This window comes from Symphodus melops (genome assembly GCF_947650265.1).
Source record: "Symphodus melops genome assembly, chromosome: 19".
In the NCBI taxonomy this organism is placed as follows: Eukaryota; Metazoa; Chordata; class Actinopteri; order Labriformes; family Labridae; genus Symphodus; species Symphodus melops.
In genome coordinates, this window is record NC_136709.1 from 11,572,261 (window position 1) to 11,594,681 (window position 22,421).

Consider the following 22,421-nt stretch of genomic DNA (forward strand, 5'->3'; position numbering starts at 1 on the left):
GGGCGCAAATTCTCCACACACAGGAAATCGATTTCACACGCATAGTGGAGGACTTGGAAAGAGGCGTATCGGAGAGACACTGAAATACTGCTTCTTGTGTTATTGGATTTGAAACCCAGTTTTTCAGATTTTTTTTTTTTTTTTGCAGCAACTGCAAGCTGGGGGATCCAGTCAAGTGAGGTTTCCAGGAGGAAGAATGAAAACCTGTGGCAGAGGAAAAGAGAGCAGAGAGGAAACGAGATTGTTCTGGGGTTTACTTCAGAATCATATTCATAAGTGTTGGAAAATGATAACAAAAACTTTATTTGCTAAGGCGTAATATAATGTGCAAAAACTTTCACATCTTTAAGCCTTTATATTGCACTTACAAGAAATGCCAAAAATAAAAACAACACTTGCGGTCATACATTAAAGTGTAAAGAGGATTCAAAGCAGTGATCCAGTATGTGATAAGCCACATGTTTATATATAGAGCATAAACTGTATGTTTCACTGTGAACACCAAAAGAAACAATGTAAATCAACAAATGCAGGAGATGCAAAATGAGCTGGAAAATGATTTCTTGTGATCTTTTTTTATTTATGAATGAAAATGTAAGACTTCTGTCATATATTTTGTGTGGCTGTCAATCCTGGAGATGCACTTGTCATGAATTGCTTTTATTAAGACTGATAACTGATCTCCTTTTATTGATTTTGAGGTGAAAAAATACCTAAGAAAAGCTCCTTTGTAAGACAAATCAGTTACGTCTCAAAATATCACAGAAAAAAGTCTTAAAAAAGCCACTTTTTTGTAAAAAAATAAATAAATAATATTTTTTTAAAAAAATCACACTTGTTAAAATATAATGTTGCAACTAACTTACAAACAATCAAGATAAATAATACAACAAAAAACATATTACAAAAAAACAATGTTGAATATTACAATCTGCAATTTAGTTAAAGACATATTTTACAGCTCATTTAAAGATGCCTGATTTGATTTGAATACCATATTAGTGTTTGTTTACTGGGAAACTTGTTGTTATGCTGACTGTAATTAATGTTGTCTCCTCTGATGATTGCAGCCAAGTTCTCTCCTTGACATAATTGAATTCAATGCATGTGATAGTAGTGACACGCCCCCTAGTGTTTGATGTGTGGCAGCCTTCGACAGTTTGATAACCTTGCCGTGTGTCCAGGGGCATCACTGAAGGAATGTGAATGTGGCTGTCTTCCTTTTCCTCCTCTTGTTGATAATTGTTGCTGCCGACCCCTGGGGTCTCTCGTATGTTGATCAGGGCTCATCTTCACTCTGTTCTCATCTCTGTCCGCTTGGACCCGCAATGACGAGCACCGAAGGTGTACAGGAGAGTGGAGACCAGTCCTGCGACAGGCTGGAGCCCGTGAAGATTACGCACTTGCCGGGCAAGGCGACACCGACCGGGGGCAGCTGCGCGGTCTTGATCGGCAGCACCAAAGTGACGGCTAACGGGGTGCACGACATCGAGGACCGGATCCTGAGGATAACCGGCTACTATGGCTACAACCCGGGCTATTCCAGTCACAGAAGTGAGTGAAAACTATTAAAGTGTACTGATTGGCTCATGATTGGATGCGACAAAGCCTTTTGACCAGGTGTGACGCGTCAATTAAAGAGACAACCCATTTATGAGATTGTTTTGATGGGGGAAAAATGAAAAAAAAGATTGTACTCTGATAGGCCACACACACACACACACACACACACACACACACACACACACACACACACACACACACGCTACATTTTAATCAGGCTATTATAAAATATGTCTGCTAACTGGATTTGGGATAGTGTTAGTGTTCGAAGCTGGTCATCCAGTTATGGGGCATGTGTGTGTGTGTGTGTGTGTGTGTGTGTGTGTGTGTGTGTGTGTGTGTGTGTGTGTGTGTGTGTGTGTGTGTGTGTGTGTGTGTGTGAGAGAGAGAGAGAGAGAGAGAGAGAGAGAGAGAGAGAGAGAGAGAGAGAGAGAGAGAGAGAGAGAGAGAGAGAGAGATCCAGGCTGTTTACTTACAAAGCAAAGGGTCACGCACAAACTGCTGCAATTTTCCAACTCCATTCAACTGTAGGACTCCCAACATGAGGCCACAATTTATACAATCACTTACATGCATAGCCGCCTCATATTGAATTCCAAACAAATAATTACACCAATCAATTTACTGCCAAAGGCAAACACAGCAGCTCGCTCTGTGATGCATGTGAAAATGTCCTTCTATCTCTAGAATATAGCAGCGCTTCTTCAATAGTGCTGCAATAATTTTCATTTGTCACCGTGCTTTGATTGGTAGAGCAATTATAGAGTTTTGCTGACACAGAGACAGTGGCTGGGATTGGAGGAGTGAGCTGGTAATGCACCTTGTTTCTAGGATTGGTCTTTAAAACCCGGCCCTGCAGTTCAGTTCTTTACAAGTACTGCAGGCAGGATAATAACAGCTGAAAAAAGAACAATCATTGCAATCCTCTGCAGGCTGCCAATTAGAGTGTTTTTACAAACTACAGAATTGTAATGAAGCGTTAAATGTAGGAAATAACAAGCACGTTTTGTTAATAAATACATTGAATAGTAATTATCTTCATTTGAGAGTCTCTTGTTTTTCACATGCTGACGCACTTCCACCCAAATGAGTCAAACGTGTCACACAAGCTCCCGTTCATTTTCCTTTGGCTCTGACATAAAAGCTCAACTTCAAATTCATGACGTCAGGGCAGGGGTAGAGAATCGCTCCAAATAATGATGTTCTTCAAAACAATCTACTATTCAGCCCTTGTACTCTGACATTATACAGTACTGTGATAAACGTGTTTAAAGTCTCAGTGGAAATGTGTATGCAGATTCACACATACACTCAGTTTGGATGAACTGAGAGTACCTCGATGTGATTTTAGGACTGAAGCCGAGAAAAAGGAAATGAGTCTCTCTCATTAGGGTCCTCCTGTTTATCAGAGGTGTCAGCTGCAGAAGATTAACCATGAATTCCATGATTCTCAATTGAGGATATATTGTATCTACGTGTCAAGATTCATCAGTCGATAGAAGACCTGATTGACAAGGGACACTCACAACATTCAATTAAAACTGAAGATGTAAATATTTGAAGGATTTAGTAAACAACAGCAAGGTTATGTGATATATACAGGATTTCAACGGCAAAGCCTATTCAAAGCCGATATGAAGCTCAAGCTTGATAACAGCTACTTTCAAATGTATGGCAAAGTTCATCTAGAAGCGCAATGACTTTCAATAGAGACAGTTATGTCTATGCCATGTCTGCAAATTGCCTGCTTACAGCGCTTGTAAGTTTTGCAGTGGGCTACACTTCTCTCACGAGTAGTGTGCATGGATTTACGATATATGCAAGTTAGTCTGTCTAAATACTGTTTGAAACAAAAGCTGAGACAAAGAGACAGAAGAAGATTGTGATGGATGAAAAAGACAAAAAGACAGAGGGACTGACCGAGAAACCGTGTGTACATCCATCCCTGCAGATGTTATATACAGTATACCAGATTGCAACATAATGTTAGGCTGTATAATTCAGTGTCACCAAATTATGTTCCTCATATACAAATAAATGAATTCATCTCTCATTAAAAGTCTATTGTCTTTACAACGGCTGTAGATCATTTCCAGCAAAACCTGGTGATTTTGCTGTACCTTGTCCGTCGACATTGGTCGTCTTTGCATGTCAACTAATGTATGTTGTCTGTGAAGGGAAGCCATGACAGCACTGTGTTACGATTGTGCAGTTGCACCCAGAAACCTTCATAGGACACCAAAGTGCACCAAACTCAATTCCTACATAATGTTGCTTTAAGTGGTGTAAAGAAACAGCTGTTCGGCTTTATTTTAGATACAGAGGGGACATGTTGCAAACGCAGGTACCTTGTTAAACACGAAGAACACAGACAAAGAAACTGTGAGTAGTGCCAATATTTAGTTTAGTTTTTGTTCATTTTCTGAACCATATATGTATTAGTAGCCACAAAATTAGATGTCATAAATGAGTTTAGCGACCTTCCGGACACATTTTAAAAGTTGTTCAAGATCTGCTATATGTGAAGGCAAAATACTTTTAAAAATGGCTGAATTCTTTAGATAATATTATTCCTGATAGTTAGGTGGCAATTAGTAGATTAATCCATAGGTTGAGCATCAAAAAGAAGAGTACACTTTTTGTGTTACTCAATGAAACATTTTGAAACTAAAAAAGGAAAAAAAAAACAACTACATTTTTGTTTTTTTTGTATGTTAAGATTTATTGTGTTTCTTGCTATTAATTATTGTAAATCTTTTTTGTTGTGTACCTTTGGTCGGATGAAACAAACTATGAATGCAATATGAGACACAATGGAGAAACATAATTGTTATTTGCAGCTCTAGTTCCCAGGATACAAGCCTCTGTCTTCCCTTTTCATAGCTCTCTAGACAGTGAAACAGAGGAAAATGAAAGATGGGGTGTCATCTGTGATGTAATTTCAGGTATAAGGAGCAGGTGTGGATTGTAATAACATCCATAGCAAGCCTTTATACCAGAGTTTCAGCAACTGGATGGGTTATTTGACATTGAGCTATTTCCCATTTCTCTGATGAAATATGCCATCTGTAGTCCTTTGTTTCTTCTTCTATCCATCAACTGATTATTGTGCATGTCAGAGTCAGAAGGTATTCCTCAGGGCAGCGTACTTGTCACCATATTTCTTGCTTGCACAGCTATTAAACATGCCGGTGCTGGTGCTGTCACTGTGAGGGAGTATGACTGAGCTGCTTGTGTGCACACCAAATCATCCATTCTCTGAAATGAGAATGACAAAAGTCACTATATTTTTAACGCATTATTCATTCATTGTTTTCTTCACCCTGATTTCTTTACACTGTTTACTTTGAATGGAGTTTCACACTTCCCTCAATCTGTTGATTTTCCATAAAGGGTAAGACAAAGCAGCACATAAATAGAACAGTAAACTCATCATGCCAAGCCTATGGGGTAATGATATATTTAGCAAGATTTGGATGCCAGCATATTATTACCACTTGCCATCTGTGTTGTATTGGAAGATGCCTCAGAGGGGGATTTTGGACTACATTCGATGACAGGGTATCGGCTGTACAGCATACAGAACAAGAAATGATTTAAAGTGCCGTGATTACATAGAACATAAATGTCTTCTTCAAAAACGAAAACATTTTCTATTACTCAACCCCTCATATTTCACTCATTACTTCTCAAACTACAGTTAATTAGTAGTGATATGTCAAATAAAGTTTCTGTTATTTGGAGATTTGACAAAACAGACGTGTAATTTTGTGTTTTTTTTATGTCACCATGGCTTCTTTAGAACTCAATAATACCAGTGTTTTGGTTTAAGATGTGGGGTGCTGATGGCCATAGCATAAATTCCCAAAACAGGGGTCATGGCCCCTAGGGGGTGTCAGAGGGTATGACAGAAGGGGCGCGGCAAGGGTATATAAAAAAGATACACACTGTTTTGTAATGCCAGCGAGGCATGGCAAAATTTGTGAGGGAACTTCACAGTCAACGTAGGGCGAACAATGTATCGAGACGTCATAACTAAAACAAAGACAAAAAAATATCTTGAGTCATATCTCACTCTCGACTTCACCTGTACAAAGGAAGAGAGCCAAACTCCTTCCCTTTGCCTCATCCTGCCTGAGTGAGAGAGGTTTTTCAGCAGTTGCCTCTATCAACACGAAATCCAGATCAAAACTGGACATTAAGAGTGGCAGTCTGCTACAAGACAAATGTGTGGCATCTGTGGCACAAAACAAGCCCACACTCATTGACATTATTGAAAGGCTGAAAGTATAGATATTCTTCATGTTATTATTTTTTGTGAGTTGTTCATCTTTAGAAAGCCAAGTTATAAAAAATATGTTGAGAACTATGAATGCTTAGACATGTGGAGGTTTCATGTTTCAGTATCCTTTTTAATTACTTTGTAAAAGAGGTGTGTCAGTTTGTGTTTCAGTTGTTGTCACACACTGAAGTTCTTATTCTTTACTTTTTGCAGTAAATGTTTTGAGATATAGCACTTTGACAGCTAAGGGCCTGATTGACGCAGGGCTGTGGGTGCTTGAAAATATTTTTATCTGCAGGGTCCAGCTGAAAAAGTTTGGGAATCACTCGCCTAGCGGTTAAGTTAAGTTCAACTTGCGCTTCCTTTCCTGTTACTTCTCACTACCAATCATATACAGTACAGTAAGTGTATAAGCACAGATGCATCCAGCTGAGAGTCGCCAGTTGATGCAGTCATTCTTTAAACTGTAACACTGGTTGAAGTTGTTGTTGTTGTGTTATCTTCAGTTAATCAATGACTTAATGAGATGATTAAGTGTTGTGGAAGTTAACATCTTGGTTAACAGATTAACGGTTATTCCAGTAAAAATTTTGCTTTACTGTGCCAACCTCTGATGCTTCTCTGATGTGTTATTTTTCAAACAGTAATATTCAAATCTGCATGTTATCGTAATGCATTATTATTATTATAATTATTATTATGTAATATCGTAATGTTTGTGATCAAAGCAGAAAGAAATGGTAAGGTAACACAATTTGGCGTGCATGTCATTTTACCTACAGCCCCAACCTCCCTGAAAAGTTGGTGATGCAGTAGAGCCACCCTAAACTGAAAAGGCCAGACACAGCCCTCCTTAATCAGAAGGCAATAAACTACAATAAACAAAACCAAACAATAAACTTACCAAATATGTTAGATGGAATGTTTCATAAAATACCATTAATAAACAAATTCTTCAATAATAATAATAAGAGGTGCTGAATTTGTAAGCAGCTTTAAAAGATAGAAGCTACACGCAGATAAAAACGGAAGGAAATCCACTTTAAATCAGGATAAGAAACACATTTTCCAACAGCTGCCTTTTGACTCCTTGTGGAACAAATAAGAATGGTGAGTGCAGTATATGCCTCCTCAGCATCTACCAGAAAGCTATTACAATAATTTGCTGTTCACCTTGTATAATTTAGAAAAGGGCAGATCTCTCGCGCTGGCATGTTCCTCGCTGGATAAAAAGGTTCGCTGAAGGAGAAGTGACAGGTACTCACAGTGGCAGTTCCACTCAGCAATGCTTCCCTGTTTTGTTTTTGTTTGTTGTTTAACCTCAGGCATCACAGCAAGATAACAGCAAACAGACGCCGGCATACAGAGAGAAATTATGAAGGATGGGCATGTGAAAGCCGTCATTTATCACTATGGGTTTTATTCTTGTGCACTTCAGAATATAGAGAAAGTCTATGTGGATAATCTAAAGAAAATAGACATGCCTCTAAATCCATTCATGCTTGTAGTAATTGGTTATTCACTTTGCAATTTTTAAAACCATTCCTGTGCACTGTTAACAACAGTTTAAATTCACTTTTCCCTCTCAAACATTGTGTATAGGCATGCACTTTTTTTGGAGCGTCCCGTTCCTGCGCACTCAGAGCTATTTATAACCCCCCTCGTGTCGAATGGGATATGAGCTTTGCCTGAATGACTACTGAAGTGCTGCGAGGCTCACATGCTTCTGGGAATGAGCAAAACCAGCCCGCCGGTAATGGGTGCAATATTTCTCTAAAGCAGTGAAAGAACTGCTGACCTGTACTCATGCCACTGAGGGTGAAATGTTAACACACTGTCAGAGGGCTAAATATTTTTGACTGGCTCCTGCAGTTTACTTCAGAGCTGAGGCATGATTAACATAAAAAGTCTTTAAGTTTCACATCGCACAATTTAAGAAAGGATTGTAATGGCCTTTTCATCACATTGATTATGTCCAAAACTTTATTAGCTATCTACCACTGCCCTCTTGTGGAATGTAAAGCGAACACATCAACCTAACAAAATATCCTCCAGTAAAAAGCCTGACATTTAATATTCATGATTTAGTCTATCACCTCCATGAAGATAAAAATAAATTCAAACCACAACTCCTGTGTCTGTATATTGTTAAAAATAGAATAGAATTAAAGCTCATATGTCTTATAGGAGTCCAGCATCAAAGTCTATTTTTATTAATGATTTTATTTTACTCAGTGTTTTGCTCACAGTCGATACATTTACTTAAAAAAATTGTGTTTTATCACACTAACAAAAACCTACATATAGTGCTAGTATATATTCCAGTTTCGGAGGATCAGTTTACCTTTGGAGTAAAGAATTCCGCTGTGTGCCATGTTTTTAAATCAGTGATAATTTGGAGATAAGAGCTCAAACATACACAAACCCAGCTTAGTGAAATTTGCTGTGGCCTGCAAGAATATAAAATTACCAAACGTGGAGTACTACAATGTTTGAACAAAAGCTCTATAGCATGAGTTCATGCAGGTCAGCAGGTTATTTAACGCCTATAAGAAAATATGGAAATATTTTGCACCTATTACTTGCAAAGTTTTTTTTTGCCGTGAGGCCCCAACAGGCCAATCCAACCTCGTTCTTTCTAATTACATCATTGACACTGAGGAAAATCAACACATCACTGTGTGGAGTTTTCATCAAGAATATGTTCTATAAAGGATAAAGAAATTAATTAAATTAATTCATCATCAGCTGTTTTCACATATTCACTCAAAGAAGTTTCGAGACAGACTTCACAGAAAAAGGCTGGCAGAAAAAAAGCTCCTGAAAAGATAATGTTTGCTTTTACACATGCACGCATTTCAGGAAATGAAGCATGTTCTGGGGGCTTTTATAGAGCCACTATAGAGCCTTCACTCTAGCAGCGCTGTAGTCAATACATTAAAAAGTCAACCCATCAAATTAAAACCGTATGAATAACAACATACCGAATGGTTTGAGGGACTTATCTTATGGGGAAAATCTTATTCATACCATGCTCCCTCACGTCACAATGTACCTGTAATACAATCCATCACCACTAGGTGTCATCCTCTTCTCCATGGTAAATTTAGTTAAATTGACGATTTTGAAAGACTTCTGTAATCCAGAAGTCGATTCATGGTCAATTCAATTACTACTGGAGCCTAAACTAGCTGCAGTTTTCTCCCACATGCTTCTTTCTGTCATCTCTTGTTCTCTTTGCTCCTTGTCCTTTTTGAGATGTGATGAGTAACAGAGAGGGAGCAAGGACAAAGGCGTCTGCATCAGAAAACTGAGGAGCTTGGGTTCATCTAAATGACAAAAGAGCCTGAATCAGCTGAGTGCGTCAGTATATCAGAGACTCTCTGTTGCTATGGAGGTGAACAGAGAGGATGTTGCACTATTTGATGCTTTGATGTGGGTTGTAATAGTACTATTGTGTTCCAGTATCCAGTTACACTCAGTTTCCTGTTTATCATAGAAAGTTGTTGGGTTTTTTCTATAACTTTCTGTAGAGTAACTTTTATAAGCTGGTAATTTCTTTTGATGATATAAGGCAGGTAGTAAAGAAGTAATAGTTTATATTAACAGTTTGATTGCTCTTGAAAGTCAGGTCATAATATATGTGTGTGTGTGTGTGTGTGTGTGTGTGTGTGTGTGTGTGTGTGTGTGTGTGTGTGTGTGTAATGCATGAAATCATGTCTAAGCTCTACATGTGTTTTTTAAATTCATTTTTTGTGTAGCTGTTACATTTTCAGTTGTATAAAGTTATGTGTACTAGTTTGGATGTTGGAAATGATGCTGATCAGATGCAAAACTCTTAAAATGTACAAAATGACAGATGATTTATTTTCACTCTATAAATACACCGGACAAAAACAACTAAAAATAGAAGGATCAATAGCTTTAAATCCTTAGACTAATTTTCAATATTGAACTTTACAATCCTGCAGTGTTCAAGGTTTTTCCTCTTAATCTGATAGTGATTAGCATCCTGCGCTCTGCTGACAGGACTGTTTCACTCTCCCCTCCCTTTCTAGCTGTTGGCTCCACTCAGCAGAGCTATTTTTAAGTTTAACCCTCCTCGCCTCTGGGGGATTCATACCCCCCAACCAGCTCATCCCCTACTTACACCTGACCACACATTGGTTTCAGACATGCCTGCATCACACACTTACAGTAATGCACAAACATTTTAATCAAGCCCCAGTCTTCCAATGTCACTAAATGCATTCTCATTAGTGCTGCACTTATTCTGTCCCACAGAGGGATCATGGGAAATAAGTGTGCTCAGACAGCAGCACTGTCCTTTCAACAACCATAACAGTGTTTCCTTTTCAAAGCGTCTCCTGAATATTGAATCTTCCTTTAAATAAACACGTAATACCGCGGTGTTACTGGAACATGGCCCTCCACTTTTTCATTGCAACAAACCGCCAAACAGTCAGTGTGCTGACTCTCTCAGTCTGAAGAATGCACAGAGAAGAGCTCTGATCTGCTATTCTTTCTGTCTGCATGCCAGAACCTTGGCTGATAAGCACTGGAGAGCAGAGACAGACAGTGAGAGAGGGGCTCAGAGTGGGACTGATTTAATGACAGAGATCCTTGAAAAACAGGGCTGCAAAACAGCAACAATGTCAGATGCTTTGGAACTACATTGTAAAAATGTTGAATCATATTGTTTACTTTTTATTTGTTTTTCTGGAGCTGTGGTGCTTGTTTTGTTCCTTTCTTGGCTCGTATTGATTTTCACAGTGAGTGAGCATAGCAAAGCACAGGTTATATTAAGATTATATTACTGGCTGCCGCATGGCCTTGTGCATCTGACTACATACACTCTGATACACTGATCTGCTGTTGATGTAAACGCCCAAGTAGTATTTTATTGCATTAAAACCTTGATAAACCACAACTTGGGATAGGATGGCCGGAGATGGAAACTCCTAAATCAAATGGTCCAAGCTGACCCCCCTCATGTCCACGTTGGATGCTGATGGGAGGGTTTCCCTCGACTGTGCAGCAGCAACGGAAAAAAAGTATTGAAATCTTTATTAAATGGGGATCATTATTGTGTAAATATTTAATGTAAAAACACTCTGTTGACTATACAGACTACACACTGCTCAGAAATGTTTACAATAATGATGTTAAAGTGAAGCTGCACCGGTAAAAAGGGCTTACTGTAAGTGTGAGGGGTTAAAGTAATGAATCACCGCATTTGTGCAGACAGAGCAGCATTGCATCTGAATTAGCTGATTGGCATCAGCTTTGTCATCCATGTTCTACAGCAGCGTCTGTCCATCAGCTAAAGTAGTAATGAGCTGTCATTTTCATGTTGTTTGAAAGTGAACTCTTTTCACTTTTATGATACATATATGCTCATCCACATGCTATTTGCTGCATGTTGCAGCTTGCTCGACCCCTGTGACAAACCTATGTGATATTATGGGCATTTTTGACTGAATTAATATTTGTATGTGGGTTTATTAAGAAGGGATTTGTTCACCCAGAAGCTGCTGCATATTCTTTACAAGCAGAGCCTGTTCCTTTAAAATCTTAACATTTATTATTGGCTAGTTCTGGAGAAATCTTTGTTGTCACGTCTTGGGGAATTCATTATACTAAGCCTGCAAATATACAAGTTATTTCCTGGTCCATATGGTTTCTGAGAGGAAGGAAAGAAGGATGGATGCCTACCTTAGCCCACCGGATCGACTTGACTTTTGATGCAGATTTGATCTTCTCTTGAGCTGGACGGTGGGAGCCATATCTCCCTAAAATCATAATGAAAAATAAGTTAGTGGTATACTTTCATGTTAATTAAAATACTGTTAAGTTGAACTACTCTAGTTTAGGAAGAGCAGTCAAAACTTATTGTAGCTTTAGCATTAGTCTTCCCCAAGCCATCAGAAGGACTTGAAATAAATAGAGGCCTGGCTGTGTGTCATATGTAATAAAAGATGTGTCTCAAGTGACATCATCATCATTAACTGGCAGGAATGACTAAAACAAAACAAATTGTATTCTTGGACACTTATTCTTCATACTTCAAGTGATGGCTTGTGATTAGATCTATGAGGGCCCCTTCTCGAGTTTTTAACATAACAGTTAAAAGAATGATACAGCACAATTCAACATAGGTTAAAAAGTACTCTTTCATTGCCACGTTTTAGAGATGAAGACAAACACAAGGATGTTGTGTCTTAGTGTCTTTTTCACAGCTCAATTGATAAATGTTGCCGTGGAAAAAGCGACTGAGAGAGCTCTACAAATAATCCAACCCTCAAGGAGCAGTGAAGAGCGGGAGATGTGCCAAAAAGACAGAGAGACATTTGAAGCCAGAGGATGAGAGTAGATACATGGAGACAGCAATGGATGGAGTGAGCGAAGCACGGCCAGGTAGACAGGCAAGGAGAGAGGAGGGGGGGGGAGAAGCTAACGCAGCATAATAAGCCTGGGCTGCTTGGTTACCTTCCAAACAAAGCTGCTGATTTGTGGAGCAAAAAGAAGAGGAGGGGAGAAGCGAGAGAGACAGAGAAGAGAGGAGGAGGAGGAGGCGGAGGATGGATAGAAAGAGATGGGAGAGATTGCACCATGCCACACACACTTGAAGCTCAGTCTCCATTGGAGACAGTGGCAGCTCCGGATCACGGCATGACAGTGCAACAGTAGAGATTCCACTTCAGAGCACTTTTCTCTCGGATAACTCCACTGAACTGTGCCACCATTTAGATAGACAGCCGGAGTACCAGTTAGAGCAGCAACGCGGGGAAGAAGAACAGAGCGTCAGGACCAGGACTGTTGGGACGAGGGCTGAAGAGTTGACAGAAGCGGAGAAGAGGAGGAGGAGTAGAAGGAGGAGTGGGCAATCAAGAGCCTGAAGCATAAGCAGAGGAGTTAGGAGTCTGAGTATGGACGGAGCAAACAGGAGAAGCTGCTAAGCGTGCAGCCAGGGCACTATTACACACTCACACACAAACACACACACACACACTGATATACACACACTTCCAAGGGAAGGACAGTGTGTTGTAGCCCCCAGTGGAGGATGAAGAAGCACTCAGCCCGAGTAGCTCCTCTCAGCTCCTACAGCACCCAGGTCCTGACCTGCCCCATCTCTGAAGGTAAACTAAAAGAACCAGAGAGACCAGAGACGTCATTTATACAAAGTGGTGTGTGTATTATGTTCAAATGTTAGCGCAAGCTGAGTTATTGGCAGCATTAGCTCAGATTGGCTGCTTCCAACTAGGTGGTACTTTTATCTATTAATGGGGCAGCTTTTTTGCGGGTTGACTTACTATGTCCCATGATTCCAATCATCAGTTTCAAAAGAAGAAAGAGCTAATATACCTCAGAAAAATCCACACAGAAGAGCTGCTTATTTTGGCTTACTTCTCCAGACTTTTTGACAGTTTGTTCCTGCATTGTAAAAAAAGAATTTGGGGGGCTTATTATGTGGGCAGGAAGCATTGTTGTAGTAGTTGCATATATTTATGGCAGCACTTTGGGACCAAGAGGTGATGTAAAAAATAAAATAAAATCCTGTGTTGGTTGAAAAACCCGTCGGCCTCTTAACCTTAAACCTCCATCTTTCAATCTGTGTGAGTAAAACTGCAAACTATCAGCATCAATGTAACCATGTTGCACTTTAAAAATTACACTTTGTTTAAGACTTAGAGCTATTTGACATCTAGAAAGCCTGCCTGACAATGCAGACATGACTGTGGGCTTCATATTGGATTCAGCAGGCGTCCATCCATCAATGTCACTGGCGTACAACGTCAGAGGAGGGGATAAAACAAGATAGATCGAGACAAGAGGTTCACGTAGCATAGAGCGTCGTGCAGAGTATATCAGCCAATGAATGATCCTATGCAGTACTCATCTTGAATGAGCTTGTTTCAGCTTCATATTAATCTTTGAGGGGGGGGAGACAACTTGTTTTTTGCATGACTGTGCTGACAGTCTGTGTTTTTCACAGATTATTGTTTCCTTTGCAACTTTTTCGCAGCATTAATAGTCAGCAATAATACTGACTGTCATGAGAATACAATTCTGGCCACGAAAGTGGCTTTAATGAGACAGGGGAATAGTAGAGTTATAATATTACTGCACCTTGGCACCAGATCAGCCTGTTGGCTTTTACTTGAAGACAAAAATCCCATACCCCACACTAAAAGCTTCAGATTTTTGTAGGTGCTATGAAACACAAACCATCCTACTCTGAAGAGGGGGGAAGCTGCTTCACTCCCCTCGCAGAAACTTGGGATCTATGTTTTTTCAGTTAGAAAGCACTAGACTCATTAGGTTGATTAAAAATCTTTGCTGTGGCAGAATGTAATTTGAACAAATCCCTGAACGATCCTGTGGGAAAGAAAGTGTATCAATGTTATACAATCTGCTTTCACTACTTTTGTTCTGCTCTCAGCTGGGACCCAATGTAAGTTGAGAGATTTTAATTGAGAGATTTTTATCTGGGAGAGTTTCAAAGGGAAAATGTGCAGTCTGAACTAAAATAGAACTGTGTCAGACTTCATTAACGTGAGGGTCGTCAGTGTTACTCTTTTTGAATGCTAGTGATTATTAACTTTCACTGAAAAGGTTCTTTGTGCTACAGCACAGAGACATTGTTGCACTTATGCAGCCATAAAGACAATAACTCATTCCAAATACATGTTTTTATTTCAATTTGCATTTAGTGCCACTTTATACTTCTAGTTCATTACTGTGGGAAATATTGAAATTCTTACTCAACTGCATTTATCAGACTGATGAAGTTAATAATTAGTCTTTCTATGAAGACTTGACACAAAAAAATATGAGACCGTTTTTTCAGTTAGTTTTCTTACAGTTTGTCGTTTTTCTCACCACTTGCATGAATCTTTCAACAACCTTTGTTTTATATGTAATACCTTCTTATTGGATATGCCCTTACATTATGTCATTGTTGTATATCATCTTTGTTATTCTTCTGTTTTAAAGCACATTGAGTCTACGCCTGTCGTATGAAATGTGCTATATAAATAAACTTGACTTGACTTGACACAGATTTATCTCGGTACTCTGTGGAAATAATGGACCGCATTGGCATTAGAGTATATATGATGAAAAAAGTTCAGCATGAACATTTACTTGTACAACAGCTTAATAGTGTTATTGCATTGATACCCGAGACTGTATTTTATTTCTAAGTTTTCTGAAGGATTACTTTTACTTTAAATAAATTTGACCTCTGCCCTTGACTCATTTAAGATGATAAATACAGGGCTTCAAGACTCCTCTTCTACTTGCAAAAGCTACTTGATCTGAATACTGATGTGACTTGATATCCACCATTTCTTTCTCCAACAGACATCACTTATCTTTAATACTCTTACTGGGTGCCAATAATGATCTCATGCATTCATTAGGATTATGAAGTAAGTTTGGCTAGACTGTTGAGTTCTTTTCTTGATGAAAGAAGTGTCCTTCATGAAAAATGACTTTCATAAAATCACTTTGTGGAAGAAGTCTGGTGCAGATACAGACATCTTTAGATATTACAAAGTGAAATCTTACCGCTCCATATGATTAAGACTGCAAATTAATATATTTTTAGTTAAAACAATTATAATTATTCAAAAAATTTAGAAAAATGTGTCAGAAACTTGTAGCTGTTCTGGATGAAGAGAAGTACATGGGTAAATTCATGATTACTGTACAATATGTGTTGTCAGTTACAGGGCTGCCCTTGTGCTACCTTTGCTCTTATGTCTCACCACAGAAAATTATCGACAGAATTGTCAGATTAGATGCAATAATAGGAACCCCTGAGATGCCCTGCTACTGTAGAGGTGAGATAGGCTACTATAGGTTCAACTGCTTTCAGGGCTGTAGTGTCTGTAGCCATGGTGGAAACAGCAGAGCTTCACGTGCTGAGGTAGCAGACATCCAGCACATGTCATCTTTTATTCCTGCCCTAGTGTAAATTGATCACACTGGTGAAAGTAAAAAAAACGGATCTGAGCTCTCTCCGGAAGTGCTCGCCCACTCAGCCCTTCACATATTACAGCCTTGGTCCAGAAGCCTTTTACTTCCGCAGTCTGTGAAGGCACAGGGCCAGATCAACAATGCTTCACTGTTCTCAAATGAAAAATCCATCTATCCATCGATCTATCCATCTATCCATCCACCTACCTACCTACCTACCTACCTACCTGCCTGCCTGCCTGCCTGCCTGCCTGCCTATCTATCTATCTATCTATCTATCTATCTATCTATCTATCTATCTATCTATCTAATATTTTAGACTATAGTTTGTTGATTACATTTCCGAGTTAGCCCATAAAGTTCTCAATTCCATGTTGTACCCCAGAGAAACCATTTTCAAAACAGGGATGTGAGCAACAGTGATAACAGCAGCCAAGGTTGACATGACTTTCTTGTGGAATGTCATGTGGTTAGGTTTAGTCTTGCTTTCTGGGAGTCAGGTTTCTGTGCACACCTGGCTACGAGTGTTCAGTACCTGCTGCATCATGAGGCGGCAAAGCTATTTATGACATGCACAGCCGCAATGCTAACTCAACACAATTTTGACATTATTGCCGTTACAGCAGGAAATGATAACTTCGGTAGAAAGGTAGTACTGAGGGCAATTGATCAGCTGAAGCTTCTGTGCTGGAAACCACCCAGCGAGACACAAGCTACTTAGTAATGTGCTACCAAGTACATGCAGTTAGGATATAACAAATACTTGGAAAGAAGGCTAAATGCTAGTATGTGCATGCTAACTGGTTCCATGATATTTAACAGGTATATTTCACTTTACTCATTATCTAGCAAGGTAGCTAAGTCACTGTGGCAAAGCTAACAAGAATATGGTAAAAGTGACTATGCTAACAAATTCATATTGATCAGAAAAAAATGTTCACCATGCTAACCAGCTTGTTCACTAAATTACTGTGACCATGCTTCCATAATGTGATTATGCTGACATGTGACAAGCTGTGAAAATAAAACTGTGAAAATCATGTTATTTACTCTTATGATCCTCCTTCAGAAGTTAAGTTAAATACTGACTTTACAGTTGTGGATTCAACTCCACAGAAACAGAAGCCATTTTTACTTCTTTACAGTGCCTATCCAATTTAAGTTGAACATTTATGATTGTCCTGACCTGAGTATTAAGTCCGATGAAAATCAGTCTGAAAGTAAAGGCGAGCCAGATAGATTTGCCTTAGAAAATAAAATGTAAGTTTGTAGTTTTGTTTGTCCATCCAGTGTTTGTCATTAAGTGAAGCTTAATAAGCAAAACATTTTATAGTAACTACTTTTTTTATATTTAAGGCTGTCCTATTTGTTGTTGAACAGGAAGTAGAGCTGACATGAAGGTTTCCTTCAATGCATTATTGATGTTTTTCCTGTTATCTCCCACCAGGAGAGGACGGCTCAGACTCTCATGCAGAGACACCAGGCAGCGAGACCAGTGAAGAGAGTCAAACCTTTCAAACATGTACCAATACAGCTCTGAAGGTGCTGGGTGGTCTGTTGATGGTGCTGTGCATCTCCTCCTCCTGGGTAGGCACCACTCAGGTGGTTAAGTTGACCTTCCAGTCGTTCTCTTGCCCCTTCTTTATCTCTTGGTTCAGCAGCAACTGGAACATGCTTTTCTTTCCCATCTACTACTCTGGACATGTGGTCATCACACGGGAGAAGCAGACCCCTATTCAGAAATTCAGGTAAATTAACAAAAAACACAAACTTTTTTTCAAGTATAGTTTACTGAGGAGAATCACAAAATCTACCCAAATACTGATTTGTGATTATGGCAAACTTTTGCAAAATGTGTACTTGTGTTATTTCATATCTATAGTTATCATTACCTGTGTGGCATAAAATAGAAACCAAAATAAAAACACAACTAAATTTAATTCAATTTAGTTCAAAAAATATTATTTGCTCACAGGGGGCAAATAAAATTTTAGATTAGCAAGATTTCTTAGTTTTACCTAACTTCAATGACACATCTGAAGTTAAAATGGCTCAGTGCTGTCAAGCACCAAAATTAAGATAAATCATCAGGTTTGTTAGTCTACCAACATTTCCATTTGTTGATTTTTATGATCTCCTTGATAGCAATGGCAAGTGCAAGCACAGCCACTGTTTTCTCCTCTTTACTTTTGTTCTTGCTTACAGGGAGTGCAGCAAGCTTTTTGGGGAAGATGGGATGACACTCAAGCTTTTTGTAAAGAGAACAGCCCCCTTCTCAATCTTGTGGACTCTGACCAACTACCTGTACCTCCTGGCCTTGAAGAAGTTGACCGCCACTGATGTCTCTGCCCTGTACTGCTGCCACAAGGCCTTTGTCTTTCTCTTGTCCTGGATTGTTCTCAAGGACCGGTTCATGGGTGTCCGGGTCCGTATGAAAACACCAACACTGACAATAAAACATTGAAGGCCTTTTTCATTACTTTAATGGTGTATGTATGAAACTGATTGCTTTGATTTCAGATTGTGGCAGCCATAATGGCCATTACAGGTATTGTTATGATGGCATATGCTGATGGTTTCCATGGGGATTCCTTTGTGGGTGTGGCATTGGCTGTTGGCTCGGCCTCCACATCCGCCCTCTACAAGGTAATGCTTCCAAAGATACAGTCCCCAACGGGCATTGTCAATTAGTCAACTGGTGGAGTATGACATTATTTCCTTGATATCCAGGTGCTGTTTAAGATGTTCCTCGGCAGTGCCAACCTTGGAGAAGTGGCTCACTTCCTCTCCACCATGGGCTTCTTCAACCTCATCTTCATCTCCTGTGTGCCCCTAATCCTTCATTTCACCAAGGTGGAGCACTGGGGCTCACTGTCTTCACTGCCATGGGGATACTTGTGTGGACTGGCAGGACTGTGGCTAGGTAAGAGTGCATATACATCTCTGAAGAAAATAAGGGCTATTAATTTCGATGAACAAAATAGGTTTTTATGTTTTGTGCCATTTTTGCCTGTATTGGATAGGACAGCTGAAGAATAACAGGAAATGTTAAGGATAGAGGGGGAATAAGATGCAGCAAAGGGATGAGGTTGGATTATAGTCTATCTACGATAACAGCTATCCAGTGCCAAACAAAGTTTTTCATTCAGCGGCTAAGTTTACATTTTAAAGTGTTTTTTCCCAAAAGCCAAAGTAGTCAAGCTTGCTATTGTTGAAATGTAATACAACAACATATATGCTAGGCTGCACAGCAACCACAACACAATCACAATATCTGAATCACTGAAGAGTATAAAATGTCCTTAAAAAGGTTGAGTGCAGGATTAATGTATTTTCATTGTAATTTGTAAGTCTGTTTCACCTCCTATCACACTTCATCCTTCTTTTCACTGCTGTCTGACAATACCCCCATACATTCTTCTTTTATCACACTTTCCTCATCTGGTTTGGCCATTTACCTTCTGTTCATGTTATACAGGGAAATCTGTCTGTTTAAATCTCAAATATCTGCATTTGGCACTAGAGAATTGATCATTGCAACACACAAGTTAGGCAAACTATATATTGCTTTATCAATACCCACTCCTACTCTGAGACTTTGCATTGTGAAAAAAACCCATCACTTTCAGGGGATGTAGGCCTACTGTACCTTTATCGTGCTCTGTTGCCTTTAAGTAGTAGGTTTCTGCAGGTTTCCTGTTTGTGGCTGCTTAAGGAGTCTACTGGTGTAGAAAACTTTAAAAACTTTTTGGAACTGTTACTGATTTAAACCCCTGAAATATGTTGGCAAAAAAGGACCCCGGTTTGGAAAAAAAAACTGAATTTCTAAAAGCCTAAACTAAAGTGATGGACTGACCAACTCTCTGACTGACCTTGCCAGCGTGCTTGTGACATTGCTTTACACCAGGAGATTCTACTTTTTTAAAAAGTTACCTAACTGGAAGGAATTTTTACTGAAAAGGGACCTAAATTGTAGATTGATTAATAACATGTTTCAAATTATAACATGTTTTCAATAATAGATTACTTGAGCTATTTTCCAGTTCTACTTCATTTGTACTTGTTTTCAGGCTCTCTCTTGTCTTACAGTGTTCAACATCTTGGTCCATGTTGGCGTGGTGCTAACATACCCTATTCTCATCTCTATTGGGACTCTGCTCAGTGTGCCAGGAAATGCAGGTGGGCTTCTTAATTTGATTGAAGTACTACATCTGAAGGAATGAATGGTATTTCTCGATTATTATGATGAATAAACTGTCTGTTAAAAAAAGAGAGCCACACATTTTGCGGTTTTGTATTAAGATAGTCAGCACTCCAGGCCACTGTAGCAAATAGATTACACAGCAAGTCTGGCTCTCTTGTTCTGGAAACCCAATCATCTATGTGCCGAAACCATTCTCTCGCTGAGGGAGGATCAGGTTGCTATGGTGACACTAAATGCCTGCAGACGAGTACTTTTCTTTAACCACGATGGACTATATGAAGGTCAGTGGGTTACCGCAACTTGTCACTGGGCTGGAGACTGCAAAGACACGGGGGATAAAGTGGATCGCCTGTGCTGATAAGATGTATTTTCTTTACTCATCCCCCTTAGCCATAGTGTCCTGTGGTTTATCTTACTTTATCTAATTAATCTCAATTTGTTTTTCTCCTACTTACCTACCTTCCTGTCTTGCTCTCTGGCTCTCTCTTTTGTCTTTTTTTTTCTCTGACCTGCCGTAGCCGTAGATGTCTTGAAACATGAGGTCATCTTCAGCGTAGTTCGCCTTGCAGCCACCTGCATCATCTGCCTGGGCTTCCTGCTCCTGCTGCTGCCAGAGGAGTGGGACTCGGTCACACTGCGGTTCCTGGCTAACATTGCAGACAAAAAGGCAGAAGACCACGGCGAGGAGCTCACAGAGTCCAGCATCAACACTAGGAGCCGCAGTCGAGCCAACGGAGCGGTCTCCATCCCTTTGGCATGACAGTTTCACTGGCCTCTGTTCATTTCATAGGGACCTCTCTGCTCATGCTCAGATGCCCACTGAGGAAGTGTGGCAGGATCTTCTTTCAACATGGACTCTATCAGGAAGCCACAAAGTATCGTCTTGAACTTTATGAACTTCACTCCGAAGATCCACCTCTATTTCTGCCACTTCACAGCAGGAGGAGTAAACAAGAGAATGTATGGACATAGCAAACTAAAAGGGTGGAAAGTGTTATTCACTTTCTTGAAATACTTGCCACGCGCAGTCCTGTTCCTCGCACGCACCTGAACCAAGAGCTGCCTGACCTCCCCAGACCTGCTCTGCAGACTGTATTCTGTGAATATAAACCTTGGAAGGGCCACTTTGGCTCAGTATTAAAACTATTTATGATATTTATTTAGAGCTATATCAATAAGATATAAAGAATATTAATTTTAAGTCTTATTGAATTATATTATCTACAAGAATGGCAATTACTGTATACTATGCGTAATGTACAGGCCCTTTTGGTTTTATAATAAATCACTTTAAATCCTTTTTCATAGCAGTGGTCTGCTTGTTTATCACAATAACAGTCTGTGTTTTGAACATTTTAAAATTGTTTTTGGTTTTTTTCAGAAATCAGCACGAAGACAGCTGCATAAATAACTAATACAGTTGTTGAAGCTTCACATGCGCTTCACTTTATAACAGCAGGTTTGCACTCTGCCTGTTCCAGACGACAATTTAGGATCTTGGGGTAATGCTTTTGGTGGTTTCTAACATTAAGGAGAATATAAGGTAAACCTAACAAAAAAGCAACAAAAAACTAGAATAAATAAAAGGACATATACTGACAAGAACACTGAAAAGAAACAGATGGAATCTCAATATGTGGTCCTGGAGTTTACAGGAGCAGCAGTACTTACAGTATAGACCTGTGTGGAACAAAAAAGAATCTCAAACTGGTATACAGTCAAAGCTATTTATAATACTTGGTTTATATTTGATAGATATTTAGTATTTGTTATAGTAGTATTTTAGTGCATAAGAATCTTGCCGTTTTAGACAAATAAACGAGTAAGATGTAAAGGACACCATAAAGAAGAAACAGTTAAAAGACACAAGAATGAAAATATTAGATTTCTAAAAATGTTGTCTGTTTTCATATGTTGTTGAGGGGAACTTGGACTCTGGAGCTGTTTAATTACATGGCGCTCTTTCTGCATGGATCAAATGTATTCCACGCTAACTCTTTAACATAAAAATAATAATAATATGAGCTAAGACAAATATTAGGATGTTATATAAGATCATGCTTATGGTCTGATATATATTTTTTAAAGAGTTAAAACTGTTTAAAACGAATATTAGCACATACTATAAGAGACAAACTCTCTTGCTTCACCCTTACATAGAAGATTGATTGTGTCAAAGCCAAGAACTTAGCAGTGCCATTCATATAATATTAGCAACCAGTAAAGTGCATTTCAAAGATTTAGCAGCAATGACTCTGCACATTCTCCTTGCTATATTTCTAAATGCTTTCCTGTGCTGCACTTAGCTGTTATTTACTGGCACACATACATCCACAGATATGTATGAATGTGGGAACTGAAGAAAACTTAGAATGATTGTTTTAG

General features: G+C 39.2%; 1 protein-coding gene across 2 annotated transcripts; it reads left to right on the forward strand.

The window, feature by feature from the left end:
• The first annotated feature begins 1,022 nt into the window (after window positions 1-1,022).
• On the forward strand, window positions 1,023-21,490 carry slc35f4 (solute carrier family 35 member F4). 2 transcript variants are annotated; one of them, XM_079369462.1, is made up of 7 exons: window positions 1,023-1,554; window positions 17,280-17,580; window positions 18,038-18,257; window positions 18,353-18,478; window positions 18,563-18,755; window positions 19,922-20,011; window positions 20,555-21,490. In XM_079369462.1, exons 1-7 carry the CDS (start codon window positions 1,329-1,331, stop codon window positions 20,794-20,796), a joined length of 1,398 nt encoding a protein of 465 aa, XP_079225588.1. In that variant the 5' UTR covers window positions 1,023-1,328; the 3' UTR covers window positions 20,797-21,490. The 2 variants fall into 2 exon arrangements, with proteins under 2 accessions (XP_079225588.1, XP_079225589.1); XM_079369463.1 differs by lacking the exon at window positions 1,023-1,554 and adding an exon at window positions 12,066-12,987.
• The last annotated feature ends 931 nt before the right edge of the window (window positions 21,491-22,421 follow it).